The sequence below is a fragment of the Petaurus breviceps genome, unplaced genomic scaffold (genome assembly GCF_028583685.1).
Source record: "Petaurus breviceps papuanus isolate PSGF00001 unplaced genomic scaffold, PetGlider_PUasm1.0 37, whole genome shotgun sequence".
Classification (NCBI taxonomy): Eukaryota; Metazoa; Chordata; class Mammalia; order Diprotodontia; family Petauridae; genus Petaurus; species Petaurus breviceps.
This window is the reverse complement of record NW_027186296.1, coordinates 87,558,764-87,583,695: the sequence shown is the minus strand read 5'-3', so window position 1 is coordinate 87,583,695 and position 24,932 is coordinate 87,558,764. Positions and strand designations below refer to the sequence as shown.

The following is a 24,932-nucleotide window of genomic DNA, read 5'->3' as shown; positions in this document are numbered from 1 at the left end:
AACCTGGGAAATTCAGACAAATCACTGAAACAAAAATTTGCCCAAGTTTTATTCACTTTCCTGATAAAAAAGAATTTTTTGTTGCTTTTGGCAGCAGAAATGAACATGAGTTTGTCATCAGCAAAAGGTGACCTTGGGTCAAGGGGCCACAGATGTCGTGTGGTCTCCTATCACAGCGCAGAAGCCAAGCATGAAGACCAGGTGATAGAGAATCTCTGTAAACCAACCATAAAACAAAGCTTAGAATCCTTGAAACAGAGCTATATGGAGCCTTAGAGGTCATCTGGTTCAACTTTTTCCTTTTCACAGGGAAAACTGAGGCCTAGAGAGGGGAAGGGGCTTGCTCAGTTGGTACAATGAAGTGAAGTGATGGCAGTGAGCTAATGGAGGACATCTGAGGCAAGTTGGAGGAGGTTTCTATAAAATCCAATAAGGTGAGATTTTGTTTTGTTTTAAAAAGTTGAATCTTATTAGAATTATAGGCTCAGAGTTGGAAGGGATTGTAAGGGTCACTTACAGGTGGTCATTTCATCTCTGCTTGAACACCACTGCTCTTCAGTTACAGAATTCATTCTATTTGGGGGCAGCTCTTGTTAGGAAATTCTTATGTCTGTTCTCCAATAACTTCCACACTTTATTCCTAGTTCTGCTCTCTCCAGCCTTCTTCTTCTCCATCTCTTCCCTTTGCCTTTTACTACCAGGCCTGGGGTACCTGCAGCCTTGAGGTCACATGTGGCCCTCTAGGTCCTCAAAAGTGACTCCTTGACTGAATCCACACTTCACAGAATCAATCCCCTCAAGAAAAGGATTTGTTCTGTAAAATTTGGACTCAGTCAAAAGGCCACACCCAAAGACCTAGAAGGCCACGTGTGACCTCGAGGCCAAAGTTTCCCCACCCTGTTGTCCTAAACATTCTTTTCTTGGCTAAACACCCTGAGTTCCATCAAGAATTCTTCCTAAGGCATTGGGAAAGCATACGATTTCAAAAAACTGTAAAGCAGATGTACAGCAAACTAGCTATATTAGTCTAAACTTACAAATACTAAAATAGGAGATGATTCTTTATTTCAATAAAGGATCCACTGACTGCTAGGACTCCTTTAAGTAACCAGCTCCTCCAGTCTTTAAAAATTGGACGGGTTTTTGCAAAAACTCAGTTTACATTCAACTTTTCAGACACTGCAGCTCACAGAAATCAGACTAAAGTTGTATGTTTAGGATGTCCAAGAGGCTTCACGTCAAGGACGAACAGGAATTAGAATTAGAAGTCCCTTATTTGGTGTCAACATCTGCCCTTTAGTGAAATGTAAACATTTCTTAACTGTGAGGGCTCCAGAGAACAAAGTTTTTGGCAGCTGAAACTTCCTCCTAGAGACTGCACAAAATCACTTCAGCCTTTAGCTCCTCCTCTTCTTCTTCTTCCCCTCCTCCCCCTTCTCCTTCTTTCCTTCTCCCCTCCTCCCCCTTTCTTTTCCTCCCCTGTCCTCCCCCTTCCATCCTCCCCCTTCCTCTCCCTGTCCTCCTCCTCTCTCTCTTCCTTTCATTCTTTTTCCTCCTTCTGTCTTCTCTCCCTGTTAATATCTACTGCTCTGCTCCTGTTCTTTTTTCTTCCTCACCTCCCTCCCTCCTCTCCTCCTTTTTCTCCTCTTTTCTTCATGCGCTTTTCTTCCTCCTCTCTAACGTCCTGCTCTCTTCTGCCTTTTTTCCCCTCTAGGTCCCAATGCCAACACCCTGGATCACCCTCACCTTTTCTTCCCCCTCGTGACCTCTGCTCTTTCCCACACTGTACTTTTCTGATTACCCCTTCACCTCCTCCTATTTTTCTGTTTCTCCCAGCCTTGCCTCTGTCTCCTCAGGGGCCTCCAATTTCTGTCAGGTCTGGGATGGAGAAAGGGTTGGTTAACATTGGTGTTGAAGGTTGGGGGGTAGAATTATTCCACTTTACTCCCTCCTCCCCCCATAGAAACAACTTTTATAATATGTTAGAAGAACTTAAAAAGTTAAAGTTAAATTTAAATTTGTTAAAATTAAAAATTAAATTTGTTTTAAAAGAACTTAATTCTTAGTCCTGCAAGGCTTTGTTGGGACCAAAGTGAAATCTCATTTTTACTTCAAGTCTAAGTGACTTAGGCTTCTTGTCCCTTACAAGCAAACAGAATCCCATTGCTTCAAGGTCTGGCACTTTCTTACCTGAGAAAGTATAAGAACTGGAGAAGCCTCGGCCTACATTAAGTGGAAAAAACACAAATGTAATCTTAAAAAACAAAACTTCCCACGGGGAAGGTATCACAACATAATGCCTTGAGCAAAAGTGAAAGCAGTAGGTTATATTTTGTTTGCATTTAAAAAAAATGTACTTCAGGCTATCAGAACTTTCATAACCTCCAGGGAATTTGTGTTTGGAGAACAGACATATCCTATTACCTAGACAGAACTTCAAGCCATTCATTCATTTATCCATTTATCCATCCATTCATTTAACAAATGCTGATTAAGCTCATACTGTATACGAAGCTCCTTGCTAAGGCCTCATACATACCAAGATGAAAAGTGTCTGTCCCGAGAGAGTTGGTAAAAAACTTTTTCACTTGATCCAGTGCTAAGCTTTGGTATGCAATGAGGAGTCTCAAGAGATGCTGCTGCCCATTTACAGGTGTCCATAAATGGGGTTATGGTTCAGCATAGCCAAGTCATTTGTATTGATTTGCTACCAGGGCTAACATTAGGTGGAGGAAAAGGTCTACCACCACAACTGGCTTGACAAGCTAGTATGTATGTTTGAACTGCTTGTAGGTTCAGGCACAGAATGACTAATGATGACCCCAGATTATTTGTGAATCAGAAGTACTTACTACGGATAGAAAGTTCCACAACTAACACTCCTCCAGTCTCTTCATGGAAGCGCTTCCTTTTGTCACAGGTCTGAATGGGAAATGGGGTGGGGGAGAAGGAGAAGGAAGAGAAGAATGGGAAGGAGAAAGGGAGAAAGAAAGGAGAAGAGAAGAAAGGAGAAGAGAAGAGAGGAGAAGAGAAGAAAAGAGGAGAGAAGAGAAGAGAGGAGAAGAGAAGAAATCTTAGAAAATGATACAAACCTATGGAAATATTTATTAGTCATTTATTTTACAACTAAATTATTAAAATTAAAACTTTATTTACTAGGCACTTTTTTAATTTAGAAAAAATATTTTTCTCCTTTTATGAGTTACGTGGCAGGCAGTAGATTATACTTCCTTGCTAGTAGAAAATTCAATTCAGCACAATTCAATAAGCATTTACCAGGTACTACTCTGTCAGATACCATGCTAGGAATATAAAGACAAAAGTGAAAATAGGACCTGCCTTCAAGGGGCTTACAGTTCCTTATTTTGATATCTGCTTTTCTTGGATGAAAGGTGCAGTTCCACAAATCCATTGTTTTAGCTATGCCATGGAAATGAGTAGAAGAAAGCATGCATTCTTTTGATTTGGTCTTTGAACATTTTGAAAAATACAATTCCTTTACAAAGTAATCTACAAATAAGAATGACTTCAGCTCAGCACACAGGAAGAGAAGCAATATTAGGGAGTTCACAAGGTTAAAACTATTTTCATAATAATATTAAGACATTTTAAACTTAAAATATGGTAAATATCAATTGATATGATCCATATAAAAGCTCTTTGGGGGTCTGCAATAATTTTTAAGAGTGTTGAGCTGATCTAATCCAACACCCACATTTCACGGATGTGGAAACTGAGGCGCATAAAGGTGAATTGATCTGTCTAAGGTCGCATAGATAGTAAGGGATTCAAATCCAGAGTCTTGACTTCAAACCCTGTTCATGATGAAATGTTCAGTATTTCTGATACTCGAGGAAAGTTATTTTCATGTTAGGAAGACTTAAAGACTGGGAAAAGGTTTTAGGACATTCTTGAGACTTCTTGCAGCAGAGGTAATAGGGTAAAACTATACTGACGACATTTTATCTCTGAGGAAAATGCCCAGCCCACTGCTTTGTCTGCATGTGTTAGATCAATGGCTCCCCAACCTTTTTTTTTTATCTCAGAACCCCTTTACACTCTTTTTTTTCCTGTCAGCATTTATTGAGCTCCTGCTGTGTGCAGGCCCCAGGGCTAGGGATGGACAAAGTGCTGGCCACACAAGTACACAGATAATTGATGACAAGACTGAGAGAAGGGGAAAAAGAGGGTCTGGCCTGGTGCTGAAGGGGAGAGACAGGCAGCTTAGGGAAGGAAGGAGCCCTGATGGATGAAGCCTCTGAGCAGGTGGCCACGGGGGGAGTGGAGATGGGCAAGCTATGCCATGCCTATGGATCATGGAGTGAGGGTACAGAGATGAAAACAGGGCAGAGCAGCCAAGGCACCTGGCATGCTGGAGATGGAGGTCTTGAATGCCATGGTCAAGAATTCAGGTTTCATTGTGTAGGTACTGGGGAGTCATTGAAGATCAGGGAGGGGGGTGAACTTTAGAAGGATGCCTCTATGTCAGATGGATCTGGGAAGGAGAGTCTGGTGTCAGAGGCAAGTTAGAGGAGGCAGTGGGCCTGACCCCCTCCTGGGGACCAGGGGTGTGGAGAAAAGGCAACAGGTGGGGGAGGTGCCAAGGCAGAGTCCATAGACCTTGGCAGTAGACTGATGGGGGTGGGGGTAGGAGAGGACATCAGCAGAGGATACTGCCCCAGCCTGAGGCAGGTGTGTGTGTGTGTGTGTGAATATGGTGTGTGTGAGTATGGTGTGTGTGTGTGTGTGTGTGTGAGAATGACCCCTCTCTTCCTGGTGCTGAGGGGCGGGCTCCAAGCTTCCGAAGTTCTGCCTCCTCAGTTTCCTAAGAGGGCTGTCTCTGGATCTTCCCAGCAGTGATGGGGAAGGAGACCTTGTGTCCCAGAGGCAGGGGGAGCAGCTTCCCAGAAGTCCTCAGCTCAACCTCCAGGGGAGGGGCTCTTCCCCACCCTGAGGCTATCACTACAATTGTCACCATCTCCTCAGAGAAGGAGAAACAGAGCTTGTTCCCCAGGTAAGAGACCCTGGGGATCATCATGGACCGGACCTTGGCCGAACAGGTGGGGTCAAATGTCAGTCCAGCCCTGGTGTCCCTTTACACTCTTAAAAATTATTGGGGACCCCAAAGAGCTTTTATGTGGATTTTGTTGAATATTTTTGGTAGTAGAAATTAAAAGTGATAACATTTTAAAATATGTATTTGTTTTAAAGCAATAAATTTACTACATGTTAACATTACATAGTTTTATAAAAATAACTATATTTTCCAAATCCCAAAATAGTGAGAAAAATGGCAGTTTTTCAAATTTTTGCAAAGCTATTGTCTAACTTAATGGAAGACAGCTGGATTCTCATATCTGCTTCTGCTTTAAATCTGCTATGAAAGTTGGTTTTATTTTTTGGTTTAATTATATGAAGAAAGTCTGACCTTACAAAGATACAAAGTTGAAAAATGGAGTGGAGTATTTTAATATTTTTATTATTATAAAAATAGTTTTGACCTCAAGGACCCCCTGAAAGGGTCTCAGGGATCCCCAGGGATCCATGGGCCAAACTTTGAGATCTACTACATTAGATTTTCAATTGATGCTTGTGGAATGAATGACTTTTAAAAGCTACCACTTACTAAATCAAATTGAGATGTCTAGAAAAGTATTTTGCCCATACAGTTTAATTTTTAGCCCCTCCTACCCATTAAAACCCAAGTTTAGGTGTTATACTCTTGGCTCTTGATATTGCCTATAAATATTTTTTTTAAGGATTCAAGCCAAGAGGGAGTATGGAGAGCCATAGGAGTAGAAAAAGGAGAAACAAAGTCATCATTTGGGGAAATTAAGTAAAAAAGAAAGAGGAAAGCAATGTTTTCATTAAATTAAAAAAAACACAATTATCATCCTAGTTTAATATGCTCCAGCTCCACCATAGTTAATATGTTCCTGTTCAATGTTGTCTGTCCTTTGGGTTTGTGCCAAGAACCTGCCTCATATGTAAGACTGTCTTAGGAAGACATCCTTGGGAACTTTAGTGACAGACTAATTCTCTTTGGGTGGGGTCTAAGAAGAAGGTGCCTTATAGAGGGGGTTTCTAGAGTTCACATTTAATTCAATTATCTTACCTTCCTAAATTATTCACTTTAGGATCAACTCCAAATCAGTCCTTGCATGTAGCTTACTCCAGCAGATGCATACTAAAGCAGTATCTTACTTGGTGGTACCCCCAAATATATATATTTTGGTATGGGTCTGGGATTTCATTGGTGTAGGGAGCACCCAGTGAGAAACTACTTTCTATCAACACCCAATAACTTCAACCCATAGTCCCAGAGGGTTCCTGGGTGGGGGTGCTCAAAGGCTAAGTGACATATCCAGGATCACTCTGAAACTAGGTCTTCTTGAGACCAAGTCTGGAATATTATCCATTATGTCATACTGCTTCTCCATACAATAATATGAAATTTAAAATAGGCTACTTAAAAAATGAGCCAGACCTTTTTTTCCCCCTTAGATTATTATTTCAAAAGCATTGTACTAGAAGTCAGAAGAACTGGGCTTCTGGTCCTGACTTTGTTATTAATCATATCTGTTATCTTAAGAAAGTCTCTTTACTTCTCTGCACCTCTGCTTCTTCATCTGTAAAATGAATGGGGTTAGAGGACCCAAAAATCTGTAAAGTCCCTCCAAGATCAAATATTCTTGTCTTCCAATATATTCCTATATTTTCTCTCTAACTTGAGAAAAAGGACAGAAGTTTGAGGAAGAGATGCCTTGATGAATTTGTGCCTGTTTTAGCTTTCCAGACTCTGAGGGGACTTGTAAAAAAGCCCCCACGAAAGATAGTAGTAGCTTTGTGTTTGGACCATCAGCCCTTGGGGACAGGAAGCAAGCTTTATGGCCACTCCGACCTTGATCTCAATGTCCCTTAAAGATCATGCTTGCAGAATATGACCTTGGTTAATTTTTTCCTTCCAAGTAAACCAGCCAAGATAACAGCCTGGAGCTTCACATTCTACTTTTTGATGGGATGAGTTCAAACAACGTCACAGGAGAAATAACTTTCAATCACCTAAGTTCTATTTGAATGCTTTTTGTGACCAGGAACTCACTTACTCAGAATTTATACAGTTCATTCCATTGATGGACAGCTTTGGTTATTAATGAGCTGTCAAAAAACCATCAACTTAAAGTTATAGGAACTTCCTTAAGGAGGAAGGAGGGAAGTTGAGACATCAAAGTCTACTGACTCCTTAGCAGGAGGTTTCCAAACAGAAGATATTCCAAAATCTTAATTTAATTAAGTGCTTAAATTTAATGGGTTAAAACTGCCCTAAGATTTTTGAGATATCTTTTATGAGTTCAAAGCAGTATATCCAACAAGCCATAGTGATGTCTCTATATAGCGTATTATATTAATACTATACTAGATTAGACTAGACTAGCCTAGACTATACCATACCATACTAGACTATGATGTAGCCAGTTAACAAACATTTATTAGCAGCTTACTATGAGCTAAATATCAGGGGGTACAGGGAAGGGCAAAATAATCCCTGCCCTAAGGAGCTCACACTCTAATGGGAGAGATAGCATATAAATAACTAGGAACATATAAAAATATATTACATACATCTAATACATAATATATACATACACATATAATACATAATAGATGGAAGGCAATCTGAGAGGGAAAGGATTAGCAAAGCTGGGAACCAGGGAAGGTTTTTTTCAGAAGTTGGGACTTGAACCAAGTCCTGAACAAAGCCAGGGAGACCAGGAAGTAGGAAGTGAGTGACTGGAACATTTTAGGCATAGGGTCGGTCAGTGCAAAGTCATAGAGAACAGAATGTTTTGTTCAAGGAATAGTAAGTAGTCTAAGTTAACTAGATCACAGAATGTGTGGAGGAGAGTAAAGGGAACACAGGTTAGGAAGGACATTGGTAGGTTGGAGAGAATCCAGAAGTCTGCAACCATAATGGTAAAGGGCCTCAAACCCACGCCACATGAGGACACTGATTCAAGGAAATAGGTGTGTTTAGCCTGGAGAAGGGAACATTATCAGGTATGATAGCTATCTTTAACTATTTTAAGGGCTGTCATGAAAGACATATTAATAAATTGGTTAATATGCATTTATTAAGTTCCTACTATGTGCCAAGCACTGTTACCAAGAAAGGTAAAAAGCAGGCCCTGATCTAAAGGAACTCAGTCTAATGGAGATGACAGGTGAAAACAACTATTTACAAACTATATATATATATATATATATATATATATATATATATATATATATATATATATATATGCATATGTGTATATGTATATGATAAATTAGAGGTAATCAATAGTTCTGCTTAGCTACAGAGAGTGGAACTAATAGTAAAGGGTGGTAAGCTGCAAAAAGGCACTTTTAGACTTGGCATATGGAAAACCTTAGGAAAAACCACAGCTTTTCTAAAGAACAAAGGACTGTCTCAGGAGGTAGTCATTCCCCCTCATCGGAGGTCTTCAGACAGAGAGTAGATGATGATTTTTTAGGTATGCAGTAGACGAAATTCCTATTCATGTACAAATTGGACTAACTAGTCTTTGAGGTCCTTTCCAACACTCAACTCATCATCATTACCACCAGCACCAGCACCCCCATCACCACCACCACCACTACTACCACTCTCATCATCACAAATGAGGAAAGTAAGGCTCAGGTTTAACTGGTTACTCTGAGGTTGTTGTCAATCCAGGACCAGAGTTCAGGTCTACTGAACTCTAACCCAGTGCTCTTTCTTTCTGGAACAATTTCCTTCGACCTATAACAACATTTCATTTTAAATCCTCCCTTGGTTAAAAATAGAGATCTTCAAATATTGGACTCCCCCCAAGCTGGCATCTGACCTTGTAGTGCTAGCAAGTAGAATTGCACTATGAAGACCAATAGAAAACTATTTTGAAGAAAATCTTACCACTGGGCAAGAGAACTTTTCACTGTCGCAGATGAATGTCTCACAGTGTAGCCAAACCTTGGAGAGTTTGGGCACATTCTGGAAGCGGAAAGCATTGAACTGAAAGGTTGCTCTGTGATCCTTGCCATTTTCATGCACCAGAACAGTTTCATCAGTGGGGCATCTGAAAACACACAATGAGAAGTACAAACCAAAGAACCACTCTCTCACTGATCCCTGACTTGGTCTCCTAAGGGGATTCAGATATGGTTAAGTAGAACAGGGACCACTCCTCTGAGTCCAAAGTGTTATGGTCCATGCAGATCACCAGGGTAGTGCTGAATTAAGAGCAAGTTCACACAGCAGTGGTCCTCTTAAAGTGCTTTCCATAAATCCTCCTGTCCAATCAACTAGTCATACAAACATGCCAGGGGTTTTGATAGAGGTCAGTTTTCCAATGAAGCTTCAAATCTACAGAGTTTGCTCCCCTCCACCCCCAATTGCAACCATAATTCTTGTCTTTAGGTAGCAGGACTAGGTGGTTGAGCTCCATCCCTCACTTTCTTCCTCTTAATTTTTTTTTTCATTTTTACATAACCTTTATTTCCCAACATACTTCTTTCCCTCCTTGGAGAGCATAACAAAGAAAAAAAAAGAAGAAAAAATCAGATCCATGAAACTAACCCACATGGCAATTAAATAAGGTAGTATGTGCAATGTTTATAGATTCAGTTAAAATCAATTTCTCTCTCCTCTACTCTCAGTCTCTCCTTCCCTTCTCCCTCTCTCTTTCTCACTTTCTCTTTCTCTAAGTTTCTCTCTCATTTTCTCTTTTCTTATACATACACACACACACATATATACATGTACATATTTGCTTACATACCTACATATATGGTGGGGGAAGTGATTATAACCTTTTACCTCCTTGGTGTAAGGAATTCTTGAAAATGAAACTTCCTTTACTAAAGCAGTTTAGCAATTTTTTTGAAACAGTCTTAGAGAGTGGCCTGGGGCATTAAAAAGTTAAACGTCCTGCATAATGAATTAGAGGAATAAGCTGAAGCCCATGCTTCCTATCAACACAATTTGCTCTCTATCCAATAAGTTGTGCTGCCTCCCAAAAAGTCACAGAGAGAATTTAGTCACAGGAATGGTTGTGTGTGTGTGTGTGTGTGTGTGTGTGTGTGTGTGTGTGTGTGTGTGTGTGTGTGTGTGTGTAGACAAGCAAGAAGAGGAAATCTATTGCTTCTTTTGTCCTCTGAAGTGGGCCATGGACAATTGAATCAGACATTTTGCTTCTGAAAGCACTATGAGGACACAAAGGGGCTAATGCACCTCCCAGAATGCTTCTCTCCCTCTCAATATATCTGGCTCAAAAGGTTCACAAATGTAACAAAGCTACTGTGATATTCTATGGGTACTTTCTTACAATTCTGTCACTGACTTCCTAAGTGACCTTAGGAGAGCTGTTTTCCTCCTCTGTACCTCATTTTCCTCATTTCTAAAATAAGGGGCTCAAATTAGATAATTTCAAAGGACCCTTCCAGTTTTGACATTCTATGTCAGGTTATAAGTATGAGAGTGAATAGAGCATTAAATTCAGAGTCAGAGGCCATGGGTTTGAATCCCAGCTCTGCCAATATCTCTGTGACCTTAGACAACCTTTGGGTCTCAGATTCCTCATCTTTTATAAACTGCAGGGGTTGAAGCAGATGACCTCTGAGGTCCCCTTTATATCTAAATCTATGATCCAATGATCCTAATGGGGATGATCCAAGAACCTTTAGTTCATCAGGTCCAGGTCCAACTGGGAGAAATAAGAATAGAAACTTGAAAATTCCAGTGCTGAGAGCCAACCTTTGGCAAGAGGCTGAGGGGAGGGAGTGCGTCTCAACTCTAATTCAAGATTCTTCTATTGGTTCCTCTATTTGTGTTAGCCCCAGACCAGTAATGGAGTCATGGGCACTTTCTGAGTTGTGAAATTCAACCTCCTGTTGGTCAGTAAACCTGAGATCCTTAGTTGAAACTAAGCAGGTCCTTAAAATAGCTCACTAACATGAGTTCCCTCATGTCATGTAATGACTTTAGCTGGTGGAAAAAAACAGACCTGGGGGCAGGGAAGAAGCATGAGCAGTAGTGCAATGCTGGATGGGTAGGCATGATTATCATATTTAAGTCATTCAGTCCTAGTTCCTCTTGGTACTTTGAATTCCTGGCACTGGGCCCCTTGGAAACGAATAGGTTCAGGCAATGTTGCAATCCATCTCTCTGCAACCCCCAATGACTTATAATAGAATTTCAATGCAATGTTCCTAGTCATGTTCCTGCCCTAGGGCCCTATGTGATTGTCACTGGAATATTGCAAAATAAATCATATTTGGTGAGTTTGTGTATGAAGAGAAATCTCTGATGTTTTGATTATTCTCTTCTCTCCAGGAGTCTAGAAAATCAATCTTTCCTCCTGATCAGAGAGGAAAAAATAATGTTTGGGAAATTCTGGGGCTTTGCTTTCTAACTTTGGTCCTTGGCTACTTTGTGATGAGTCCCCAGCACCAGTATTTCCAGAACATTAACAAAGCACTGCTAAATGTCCTAGGCATGGTAGAGATGGAACCTTCCAGAATTATACAATGTTGCATCTCTGTGACACGGGAACAATAAGGATGATTTGAGGAAGGATAAATGAATGTATTATAAGCAATAAAGCATTAGCACTATGATTCATTGTATAAACCTTTGTAAATTATAATCACAAGAGAGAAAATTAGAGGTTTTGAAGTTATTCCCAGTCCATAATAGCCAAGAATTCATTTGGGGATCCTCCAGGTCATTTAGTTGGTATAATTTTTTTCTAAAGCATAAAGAATCCATCATCAATATGGATCGAACAGCTATCAAACTTCTCTTGAAATCCTGCTGCCCCCAGAAGGAAGAAAATCTTCCTAGATTGTTCAGATGTGATCCAATGCCTCCCATTCTGCCGGGAAATCAAATTTCCATGGCTGCTCTTCCCCACTAGTTATCCAGAATATCTTGCTTCCCTAGAACATCCTTCACCCTGATATATAATTGACATTGATACTTAATTGATTCCAGTTTCATACAGGCTAATATTTTTATTTTGTCCTAGCCCACTTGCACATGAAAAGGTCACTGATTGTGGAGTCAGAGACTTGAGTTCATATCCCACATCTGATTATTAACCTGTATGACCTTGGATAAATCATTTGATTAAGCCTCCCTAGAGCTCAGTTTCATCACCTATAAAATGAGGAGATTGGAATCAGTGGCCTCTGAGTTTTCTTGAAGCTCCAAGAACTATAATCTTCCAATTCTAAATGGCTAACTGATTTAGGTGAAATGCGATTAGACATTACTTCAAACCGGGAGTACCACTTTAGCTGTTTCCTTAAACACGATAGCTAATGTACCTGGAAGGAGTTTTTCTTCCCAACACCTCCCAAAGCATGAAAGCCAACAGCCTGAAGAAAAATCCAGATCCCATCCTAGAGCCTTGACTCATGAGAAAGGGTACATACCCTTTACCGATTAGCTGCCACTGCATGGGATACATGAAGTCTGCTGAAGGTGTGGCCCAGCAGCTGTTCAGGACGACCTTAAACCTGAAAGCAAAACAAAGGACCATTGAACCAGAAGTTTTTTTCTTTTTCAATCCAAATTTTAGTGGGACTGATTTCCTTACCTGGTACTTAACCCTTTGGCTTCCACTCCTGCAAACAAATCCGACCCAATTTCAGAGGTTTCCAACACAAAAGGGGCTTCTTTTTTAGTGGAGAACTTGGCATTCTTTGGAAAGAAATATATATTGAGTATTATGATCCCTTGGACTGCCCAGCTTGAGGAAGTGTGCAGGGGGTCAGTTTTGGGGGGTGGGGGTTGGGGGGAGCAGGGCAGAGGTGATAGAGGACACAGGGGAACCACCCTTCCAGTTACAAGAGATGTCAGTGGGTGATAAAGACCACACTGCCTTTAATAGGTGAGCTGGGTTATAGGGAGAGGAAAGCTACCCACAACTATTTTATGGACAATGTGATTTGGTTTGAAGGATCTAGACCAGGGAAGGATTTTAGAGGTCATCTAGTCCAGTACCTTTATTTTGCAGATGAGGGTTTGATCCATAACATAAATGAATTATTAGTAGAAAATAAGGCAACTACCTATGTGGTCCCTAGCAAATCACTTAACCTATTCCAATCTGTTTTATCTTTTAACTGCTACCGTTCAAATCCTTTTCTCTTGTTAACAAACTGTCTTTCATATTAGATCTCTTCCTTGCACGAGCCTTTCATTTACACATTTCAATCACCGAAACCTTTCCATCCTTTGAAGACAACACATCCCTGGTCACCCTCTTCAAGATTTCTGTTCTCATGCCCCAACCCAACTAGTCTAGGACAAGGAGTTGGTAAGCTTCTTGCTCCTTATGGCTATATGTGGATGGGGGAGGGGGGGCTTGCCTCCGGGCCTAGAGGCAACAGATTCTCCACCCCTGTTCTACATCCTTTCTTTGCTGCCATCATTTAGCAAGCTGCTCTTCTTTGAGATACATTTCATCTATTTATCACTCTATTCTGATCCTAGTGTCATTTATCTGCAAGCCTTCCCTTCCAAAGAAGATTGGTGATGATAGATGGCCCCTTCCTCTCTCTTCTAACGTCAGCCCTAATATCCTTAGGGGCTTCAATTTCCACACCAGTATCCTCTCAAACACCCTTGCATTGAGTCATTTCATCACCTCAGTCATACACAGGAATGCTCATCCCTTTGATCTCAGCATTGACCATTAAGTCTTCTCTGTAGTCAATAACTTTGGAAATGCCCTATATGATCACAGTTTCCCATTCTCTAATCCCAATGCCTTAACCTCTGCTAAAGGTAGTCTCTGTCCTGATCATAGCCTCCAATTATTGTGTCCTTCCCTTCTTTCTCAGGCCATTAATTACGCTGGCCTCACTTTGCTCCCTTTAAAATCTTGACTTTATAAGTAATCAATTCAACTTCATACTGTTCTCTGTATTTTTATCCTTTGCCCCTTGTCCTTTGAAACCCATCCCATTCTGTATCCCAATCCTGGCTTACTATCACCATGCACCTCCTTCCCTTCCACTCTAGTAACACACTAGAAAAAGACACCCAGCCATGCTGACTAGGTCCACCACAAATCTCTAACCTCAATTGAGCCCTCACTTCCATGGGCCAATGCTTTTACTCTTCTCTGTTTGTCGCACTTCCCACAGAATGGTCCAAACTTTCTCTTACTCCTCTAGCTGTCTATACCACACCCTCCTGTGAGTCTAGCAGATGACCTCACATCATCCTTTACAGAAGAACCTGATAACATAACTTTCCTTGGCAAGGGCAACCTCTACTTGTGCCTCTGAACCCATCCTCTAAAGTCTCTTCCTTGAGCGTGATCCTTCTTCATTCCCACCATCTCTCTAATATTCAGTCTCTATTGCTAGCTTCTTCTCCTGCTGCCTATGCCTGTCGAGATTCGTTGTTGTTGTCTTTCGGTCACTTCAGTCATGTCTGACTCTTCATGACTCCATTTAGGATTTTTTTTTGTTTTTTTTTGCAAAGGTAATGGAATGGTTTGCCACTTCCTTCTTCAGCCCCTTTTACCCAGGGGCCACATAGCCAGTAAGTGTCTGAGGTCAGATTTGAACTCAAGAAGATGTCTTCCTGGCTCTCAGCACTCTATCTACTGTTCCACCTAGTTGCCCATGTATAGATTTGCCTCATGCTTAAAATTAAAACCAAAAATTTCACTTGCTCTTACTATCTTTTCAAGATAAAATCCTATATCTCTCTCCCTTTTCAAAGACAAACTGAGGGACAAAAAACCAGTCTAACTCTTTGCCTCCTCTTTCTCATTTCTTACTCATGTCTTAATCCTTTGCAATTCAACCTATGATCCTGTAACTTGACTGAAACTACTCTCTGTGGGGATTACCAACGATCTCTTTATTGCTAAAGCCAATGGCCTATTCTCAATCTTCATCCTTTTGACCTTTCTACTGAGCTTGATACTGTGAACTACTCCTTTCCTCCCTCTTCTAGAATACTCTTTCTACTCTGGGTTTTTCACAATATTGCTCTCTCCTAATTCCACCTATCTGACTGGTTCTTCTTAGTCTTCTTTGTGTGGGAACAATTCTAGGATTTTTTTTCTGGACTTTTTTTTTTCTGTAATCTCTCTTTTGGTAATCTCATCAACTCCCCAGAGCTAATTGTCACCTCTATAAAGATAACTCCCAAATCTGCATATCTAACCTGTTATTCAGCTTTCTCTTGAATATTAATTATATATCACCAACTTTCTATTGGACATCTCCACCTAAATGTCCTATAGACCCCTCAAACTTAGCATATTACCCTCCCAGGATCATCTTTAACTGCCTATTTTTTGACATTCCCTATTTAAAAAACCAAAACAAAATAACAACATCCTTCCAGAAACCTAGGTTTGCATCCCAGGATCCATTCTTTATTCTTCATTTTCCTTGACCCCTCCTCATTTCCAGTAAGTTGCCAATACTCATCAAATTTACCACCACAACATCTTTCACATGTGTCCCTTCTCTTTGCTCACATAGCTCAATAGTTTCTAGTCTGGACTACTGCAATGAAGAGATGGTTCTTTCCTCCTTGTATCCAGACTCTCCCCTCTGCAATACAACTGCCAAAATTATCTTCCTAAAGCAGAGATAAAACATTCAATCAACAAATATTTATTAAACACCTACTATGTGAGAGATGCTGTCAAGGCAAAGGCAGTTGGTGAAAAAAATCCCTGTCTTCTAGGAGGTAACTTATAGATCTGACCATGTCACTTCCTTGTTCAAAACCTTCTCTAGCTCCCTATTGCTTTGAGGATAAAAATGGAATTTTTTAAATTTGACATTCAAAGTCCTGTACAATGAATACAACCTATCTTTCACCCTGTCTTCCTGATATTCAAACTGTCTTTCTAGGTCCACTTCACATCATTCTGTCTCATGCCCTTACATTCAAACTTGTTTACAGATGGTCTCTGTACATAGCTTTCCATCCCCCACCTTGCACAGTGACCCCCATGCCTGGAGTGCTATCCTCTACCTTCATCTTTTAGAGCCCCAGGTCAGTTCCAGGCTCAGCTCCTACTACTAAAGGCCTCCTCTAATTCCCCCAGTTATTAGTGTTAATCTTTTCTCATTCAAAATACATTTCATGTTTATTTTTAAAATATATTTTGCATTTATTTATCTGTGTAAACTTTGTTTTTGCCCAGCAGAATATAAGTTCTTTGAATTCAGGGATTTTTCATTTTCATCTTTTTATCTCCAGTACCTAGCAGGAGCTTAATAAATGTTTGGTGAATTAAACCACTCTGACCTTTGTTTCCTTATTTGTAAAAGGATGTGGACCAAGATAATTTCTAAGATTATTTCCCACCTATCCTTTGACTCTGTAACTGTTTCAATGAGCTCTTGCAAAGAGTAATGATGAACCTAGGAGGTGCAGAAATGGAAATTATCTTTAATGTTAACCTACTCAGAAAGTCAGAGGTCCAGTGAATCCATCTTTATTTTTGAGACAGATTTCATTTAATGTACTCCAACATTCTAATCACCAGGTCCATCCAACTAGCACTAATTATCAACTGGTGGTGAAGTGGAAAAGTGGATATCTTGGTCTAGAAATGTGGAGTTTAAAGCCCAGTTTCATGTCAACTGTAGGACTCAGATCCCATACCCCTTTTTCCCTTCACTGTCAGACTTCTTGCTACACCCACATCCTCATACCTTTACTCAAGCACCTTGCATCCTCATTCTATTGAAACTGGGCTCTCTCTCTCTCTTTTTTTCTTTTTTTTTTTTAAGCAATTGTGGTTAAGTTTTACTCAAGGTTACACGGCGAGGTGTTTCTGGGTGGGTGCTAAGTGTCTGAGCCCAGATTAGATTCCCCAGGTCATCCTGACACTGGGGCCGGTGCTCTTACTCACTGTGCTACCTGGCCACCCCGAAACTGTGCTTTCTTAAGCCACCAATGATCTCCTAATTACCAAATGGAATCACTTTTCTCAGTCTTCCCCCTCCTTGATTTCTTTGAGGAAGCTGAAATCATTTATTGCCCCCTCCTTCTCACTGTCTTTACCCTTGGCTTCTATAACACTACCCTAGGTTTTCTCCCCTATCTCTCAAATTGCTTTTCCAGTAACTTTCACTACTTCTTCCTTCCTCATTCTCTTAATAGGCATTCCCTAAGGCCCTGTCCTATCCTGCAGCCCTTTGGCATCTTGTCTATGTTTTCTTCCTTGTCCATTTAACCCTCTCCCACAATGTCAATTTTTCCTTCTATGTGAATACACTTGTTTAGTTTCAACTATGCCTCTGGGTTCCATAGCCCCGTCTTTAAGAGTGGACAGGGCATAGGACTTGTACTCAGGGAGACCTAAGCTCACATACTACCTCAGAAACTTATTGTCTGTGTGAACTAGACAAGTGACCTTTGGGCCTGAGTTTCTCTAAAATGAGGAGGTTGTACTTTGTGTTTAAGGTGTCTTTTAACTCTATGATACTATACTCTTCCTTCCTCCAGTCTCTGTCCCCTCTGCTCCATTATATCCTACACACTATACATCTATTGCTAGTTTAACTTATCAAAAGCACAGATCTAGTCAAGTCATTACCATGTTAAAAATTGTTTGTGATACTGTCTTGCCAAATAAAGTCCAATCTTCATAGGCTAGCATTCAAGGCCCTTCACGAATCTGGGTCTGATTTACCTTTGTAGTCATATTACTCTCCCTTATGTGTTACTTATACTCTTATTTGAACATGTCCCTCCTTTACTTTCCTCTGATCTATCCTTATATCATTCCCTAATCCTCAAATGGGACAGCTAGGTGGCACAGTGGATAGAGTGCCAAGCCTGCAATCAGGAAGACCTCTCTTTGTGAGTTCAAATCCAACCTCAGATACTTACTAGCTGTGTGATCCTGGGCTAGTCACTTTTCCCTGTTTGCCTCAGTTTCCTCATCTGTAAAATGAGCTAGAGAAGGAATGGCAAACCACTCCAGTACCTTTGCCAAGAAAACCCCAAATGGGGTCACCAAGCGTTAGACACGACTGAAAACAACTGAAGAGCAACAAAATCCTCAAATACCTTCTCCCCATGTATTTACTTGTTGAAACTTACCCAGCCATCCAGATGCAGTTCAAAGGCCACCTCCTCGATGTAAGGTTCATCAGCGCCCCTAGGGTGAAGTGATCTCTCCCTTTGAACTCTAGCAGCACAATTTTCTTAGTGTTTGTAAGACTCTCGTATTCTGCTTTGTATTATAGATATCTGCCTAGCTGTATTGTCTCCCTCTTGTGAACTCTCTTAGGTTGGGAACCTGTATGTTTCTCTCTCAGTAGCTGGCACAGAGCCTTCCATCCATTAGTGCTCCATGAACGTTTGCTGAATGAATGGAGTATTTGGTGGAATAAAGTTGAACCTGAGCCCAGAGTGATTATCAATTAGCTTCATATTTGGCCCTATGACTTTAACCATATTCTCCCTGCTTTTCAAAGTGCATCCCCTGCCCATCCATTGGGGAATGACTGAACAAGCTGTGGCATATGAATGTAATGGAATACTATTGTGGTATAAGAAGTGATGAATAGGCAGATTTCAGAAAAACTGGGAAAGAATTACATGAACTGATGCTGAGTGAAGTGAGCAGAACCAGGAGAACATTGTCCACAATAATAACAACATTGTGTCATGATCAGCCATGAGAGCCTTAACTCTTCTCAGCAATACAGTGATTCAAGACAGTTCCAAAAGACTCATGATGTATCCACATCCAGAGAAAGAACTATGGAGCCTGAATACAGATAGAAACATGCTATTTTCACTTTGTGTATGTGTGTGTGTGTGTGTGTGTTTTCTTTCTTATGGCTTTCCATTTTATTCTGATTATTCTTTCACCATATGACTAAAGTGGAAATATGTTTAATATGGTTATATGTGTACAACCTATGTCAGATTGCTTGCTGCCTTGGGAACAGGGAGGGGAAGGACAAAAAATGTGGAACTCAAAATCTTATAAAAGTGAATGTTGAAAACTACATGTAACTGGGAAAAATAAAATACTATTAAGCAGAAAAAAAAACAAAATAAAATTCAAAAATTAAAAAAAATAAACAAAGGGCATCCCTACTGGAATGGAACAAAATTGAAGCTCTTTTAGGCCAGGATCTTTTTTTTTTTCAATCTTGCAATCCCAGATTTCCAATATGGTACCTTGAACATAGGAATGGGGACTGGTTTTGTGATTTCACTGGCATATGGAAAGCCCAGATGAGGACACAACCAATGTGTGTTGGTACCTTCTCATCAATTTACAGTTTTAGAGAGCTAGTCAGAGCATTGAGAGACTGAATGACTAGTCCAGGATCACATAGGATATATAAGAGGAAGGACTTGAACTTGGTTGAGCTTTCTATCCATGATGTCTGCTGTTTCTCTGCTTCACACATCATGGGCATTTCATAATACTTATTGGGTTGGATTGTATCTGGCACTCATGCATTTCTTGTGTGACTAAAGATTATGAGGTAGATAAGCATCCTATGAGGAATTTTCTTTTTGGCTTCAGAATCTGGAAAACTGCTTAAAATTGCAAATTTGGCAGTTGGGGGTGAGGGGGAGGGAATGGTCTACTGGGAACCTGTCTTTGGTGCCTCAGGGAATCCAGAGCACTTTCCTGCCAAGCTGATTTCCTTATGTAATCTAGGTCCTGGCCCCTGACCTGCTAATTGAGTGGAAATATATGCAAGGATTGGTTGCTGCTTGGGCAACACACAAGAATGCTCTCCAAGGAAGTGGAGGAAATCAGCCCTGCCCCCAAAAGGCTGAGGACTGCATGAGTCAGGCCCTGGAAAGAAACCACAAACCTCATGCTCTGGTGAATGCTAAACAGTCCCCCAAACAGAGCAACACTGAGTGGAAAGTAGCAAGAATTAGAATACACTTAGCTCACTTAGAGGCCAGACTTGGGGTATAATCCTGGCACCTCACCCTCTTTGGGGAAGGCCTTTTTGAAACAATTTAAGAAAACTGAACATATTGAGTGCCCCCCAGGTCCTGACAGGAGGGCACTGAAAACATGCATCCTGTATCCTGCACTCCTGTTCTATGGGATACAGTAGACAGACTTGACTGAAAAGGAGGAAAAAAATCTCTGGGAAGAAGACTTCCTAATGACATTGTCATTGTTGCCTTATTAAACCCCTGCCAAAGAAGCAGATGATTCTGCATTTTCTTTTATGAAAATAATCATTAAAAAAAAGCTCCAGGAAAAGTAGAAAGCTAATACAGCACTAGTTAGCGGGCACTCTGCACACTATATACACTGCATGTTTGGATTCCCTCCAGATCCTACATGGATAGAGCATCTGTCCTCTGCCACCACCTTGTCTCTGTATCATTTTGAAGCCTTGGAAGCCCACATCGTATTGACCAATTTTTTCTGATTGCCAGGAAAGGCTTAACAAGGCCCTTTCTCTCAGGATTAGATGTACTGTTAACTATGGACACATTTTCTGCAGAAGACTGTGTTCATAGGAGAAAGAACACTGAACTGGGAGACAAGAGCCCTGAGTTTTTTTTCCTGCCTCTGCTTCTGGGCAAGTCTCCTCTCTTCTCCTAGACTCTGGTTCCTCATCAGCAAAACCCTGGTTTGTACTACATGATCTCAGCGGTTCCTTTGACCACCATGATTCTATGGTTATCTTCCTGGGATGACTTTTCCCAGTGAAGTATATGTGTGGTTGTATGTGCAAACACAAATGCATATGTGTCTGTGTGTGTATGTATATGTATACATGTGGTATGCCTGCTCACAAAACAGGTTATAAAAAACATGTTGGTAGAAGGGAAAAGAGAGCTGTTGCTTATGGTTCTGAACATGGCTTTTGAATGGGACTACTTTTTGTCTCTAATTAGAAAGGCACCAGTAATATCTACAATTAACTGTTTTTTAATAGTCCAAGTAAAAGATATATGAGCGTGGACAACCATACACATATGTGTACACGCATACACACACACACTCAGTCCTTCCTCACACTCTCTTTACCTTCACCCTAATCAATGGAATGTTTCTTAGGTCCTTACTCTGAGCCCACTAAGACTTGAGTAACCTATTCCATAAATAAGATCTGACTGTCAAATGTAAGGTACTAAATGTGTTGAATAATGTAAGGAACTTTGGAATTAAGAGTCAAGAGATCAAAATTCCTAACCCAACTCTGCTATTAAACCAATTGTGTGACTTTAGGCAAGTCATAGAACCACAGAACTACAGCTAGAAGTCATCCCATCTAAAAGACCTCTCATTTTACAGATGAATAAATTGAAGTACAGAGAATTAGGTGACTTTTCCAAGGTCATCCAATCAGTAAGTGACAGAGTTGAGATTTGAACCCCTGTCCTAATTCCAAATCCAATACTTCTTCATTTGTAAAATAAAGAAATCAGCCTGGATGATCACCAAAGTCCCTTTTGGCTCCAACATTCGATGAATCTAGAACATGAGAATTGAACTGTTTAATTTACACTAAAGTTTAGAGCTTGAACCAATGTTGGAGTCTTAACCTTAACTATCAGGTGGGACACCTGGGGATGGGAATTAGAGGGAGAGAACAGATACATACAGGTCAGTCCAGGGATCTCTCACATTGACCATAATGTAACCGAAAAGTAGTATGTAAAGAAAACTCACGGTATAGAAGTTCAGAGACAACTGGCTTTCAAAGGAACCTATGCTCCCGTTCTTGACATGTACTGTGGCCACTCTGGAAAGGGGAGAGAGTTTTGCATAAGGACTGAAACATGCAAGATTGGAAGGGACTCCAGAGTACATGCATGCTGTGTGTCCTCTTTGCCCAGAAGACTTACCTCTGATCAAAGGCAGCCTGGTTGACCAGGTAGGTTGAGTGATACGTACAAGAGAAGGAGTAATTCACTGGTTGGCTCTTCACAATCACTGTGCTGTCATTGGACACAATGTGACTGAAGAAATGATAGATAGGGGGCTTGTACTGGAATCAGAAAGAGGAAGAAACAAGGTCATGTTTCCTTGGTGCCCCTGGGGATGCTGTAAGAACGAGTTGGGGGGAATGAATGGAGAGTTTTGTACACAGACTTTTAAATGGACAGAGCATTTGCAAGTAAAAACCAGAGGGGAAAAGAATTCAGATCAGCCCCTGGAGTTTGCTATTACTTTCTTGATTTGTAGAAGGAAGGTTTTGATTTTTATCAGCAAAGTTTGGGATAATATGAGCACAAATTCCTGGAGCAGTCCTTGATAGACTCTTTCCTGGAAATTAAGAACTGAAAATATTCCAAAGTCATGTTTCACATACACCCATTTGGTTCAAGTTCTTTCTCCAGTACTAACTGACTTTGCCTTTTCTAAGCTTTCTTGGTTGGCCTTCAGAGCCGAGCCAGTGCTGTCCCAAGGGGTTGCTGCGATTAAAGAACATTGTAAAATAAAGAGCTATGACAATAGCTATGACAATGTGAGTCAGAAATAGTGGTAAATAACATTTCTATCATGTTATTATTGACTGTGCTGCCTGAAAGGCAACACACCTTATGGGTTTAGTGTTGGACTTGGAGTCAGGGAAGGTCTTTTCTATTTCTACCTCTGGCGCTTCCCGGCTAGCTATGTGACCCTAGGCAAGTTAGTAACCATCTTTGAGTCTAGGTAGCTTTCTAAGATCCTAAGTCAGAGAAAGTTGTGATTTGCTTTGGTGAAGGGAGTTCCTGTACTCATAAAAGCGCAGTTCCTAGATAATTCCAGACTGCAGCACAGAACATTCTGACCTGATAAATCCTTCTAAATAAAGCAGGAGTTCTTAACCTGGGGTCTGTGAACTTTAAAAGCAACATTTTTATGACTTTGTTTCAATACAGCTGGTTTCCTTTGTATTTTATTTTTTGCATTTAACGACATTCTTCTGAGAGGAAAGTCCATAGGCTTCCCTAGACTGGCAAAGGGGTCCAGGACCCAAAAAGGTTCTCTGTAAAAAGAAGGTCTCTGTGGAGGAATATTTTCTCTCAAACTTAACAGAGGATGAATCTGCTGATATTCAGGGCAATGAAGTAGATAGTCAGCAAATAGTCAGTGAATAGTTATTAAGTGCCTGCTATGTGACTGCCAGTGCATAAAGTGTCAGGTTGGAATATTGGAAAGAACATTGCATTGGATTTGGGAGAACTAAGTGTGCAAGTTTCACCTGTGTGATCTTCGATAAATGATTTCATGTCTGAGTCCCAGTTTCCTCATCTATTCAATTAAGGGATTAAACTAAATAATCTCAGAGGTCCCTTTTAACTCCATGATTCTATGCCCATTGTCCAATATTTTGTGCAGATTCATTTTTCAAATTATTTCTTGTTTCAATAACTATAAAAGTTTATCATACTTGGCAAAAAATCCTGTATTCTTTTCCACTGACCCAGGGTGTGAACTGGCCTTACCTCAGACTGGGTTCCACAATAGGATTTGTTTTTAGGTGACAGGTCAGGGATTATGAACTGGTAGTAACCTGCCTCGTGCACTCCATTGTAACAAACCCCTCCGAGGGCCAGCTGATGCACTTCCCATCCATAGGGACATTCTGGTATTTTTGTGATGATAGTTTTAGGATAACAAAATACAAGAATAATATCTAGAAAGAAACACACGCATGATTTGGGATGAGAAATGGTTAATACCCCAAATGTGTTTTAATTCCACTGGAAATGCAGACAATTCGAAAAGAAGAAAAAGAGAAAAGATTGCTAAATGCTCTTCAACAAATAAGAATTAAATAATAAGAGAAAAATGAAGCTTAGGAATAAAGTCCAAAGAGGAGAATGGAGAAAATGTGACAAGATCAATTTTTAAAAAGTAGCTGAAAGCTCACTAAGTTGGCAATCAAGAAACCTGGATTCTAGTCTTGGCTTTGCCATCAAGTCACTCTTTGGCCTTGGGCAAATCACCCTGTTTGGGCCTTATTTTCCCCATCTGTAAAATGTAAAATGAGATTATTTCTAAGTTCCTTTTCAAATCTAAAATCTGTATAACTTTAAAATTCATGACAAAATTCTTATTTTATGTATATTTTCTTGTTTTTTGAAAAATGTCAATATTGGCCTTGTTTATATCTGGGAGACTTAGAAGCAGGCCAATAAATTGTGACTATATTAGGGTGGGTACAAAAGTGATAAAGGAGCAGTTTGAAGAGCCTTTCCCCTAAGGGAAACTTCTAGTGGAAGGACTTGGGCTTAAAGTTTCAAGACTTTGTTTCTAATAGTAATGGTGTGACTATAGGCCAGTCACTTAGTCTTACTGTATCCCAGTTTTCTTATCTATAGAATGAGGATAATAATATTTTTACTACCTACCTCAGAGATTACTATGAGAAAAATACTTCATAAAATTTCTATAAAGCTATAGTTTTGTGAATGAGCATTTTTATGATAATTTTTATCTGAATACTCTGTACCTGCTTTATTTGGGATACACGGGCCTGCCAATGTCTCAGTAAAGATGGCCAGAAGGACAAATACCCTTATCACCATCTCTTCTCTGGTATGTGAACACTGCTGGGCAGTCAAACCAAGAAAGCAGGACTGTCACAATCCTGTAAGGGTGGAGGGCATTATCATTCTGGGCTTGGAATGAAGATTTTCAGCTAAGGGGAAGCACACAGCATACCCCAACCTGCATGGGAAAAAAAATAACATCCTAAGAGAGATTCAAGGGAAACACCCCATGTCCCCATCATTCCTGAAAGACATACAACATACCAAAGGTAGGAATCATACCAAAACTCAGTGGCAGGAGTTGCCTTTCAGACGCGGTTGGTCATGTGTCCTGCTTCATTCGTCCACCCTGGATACACTGTGTATGTTGCTTTCTCCACTCCTGCCTTCCCCCCAGCTCACTGAC

General features: G+C 40.5%; 1 protein-coding gene across 1 annotated transcript; it reads right to left on the bottom strand.

Annotated features, from left to right (window-relative positions):
* Nucleotides 1-25: 25 nt before the first annotated feature.
* On the bottom strand, nt 26-24,666 carry TECTB (tectorin beta). The gene is made up of 10 exons (XM_069098958.1): nt 24,487-24,666; nt 23,477-23,667; nt 21,890-22,032; nt 21,714-21,786; nt 12,642-12,745; nt 12,478-12,561; nt 8,957-9,119; nt 2,853-2,922; nt 2,191-2,223; nt 26-215 (listed from the first exon to the last, which is right to left on the bottom strand). Exons 1-10 carry the CDS (start codon nt 24,560-24,562, stop codon nt 139-141), a joined length of 1,014 nt encoding a protein of 337 aa, XP_068955059.1. The 5' UTR covers nt 24,563-24,666; the 3' UTR covers nt 26-138.
* Nucleotides 24,667-24,932: the final 266 nt, after the last annotated feature.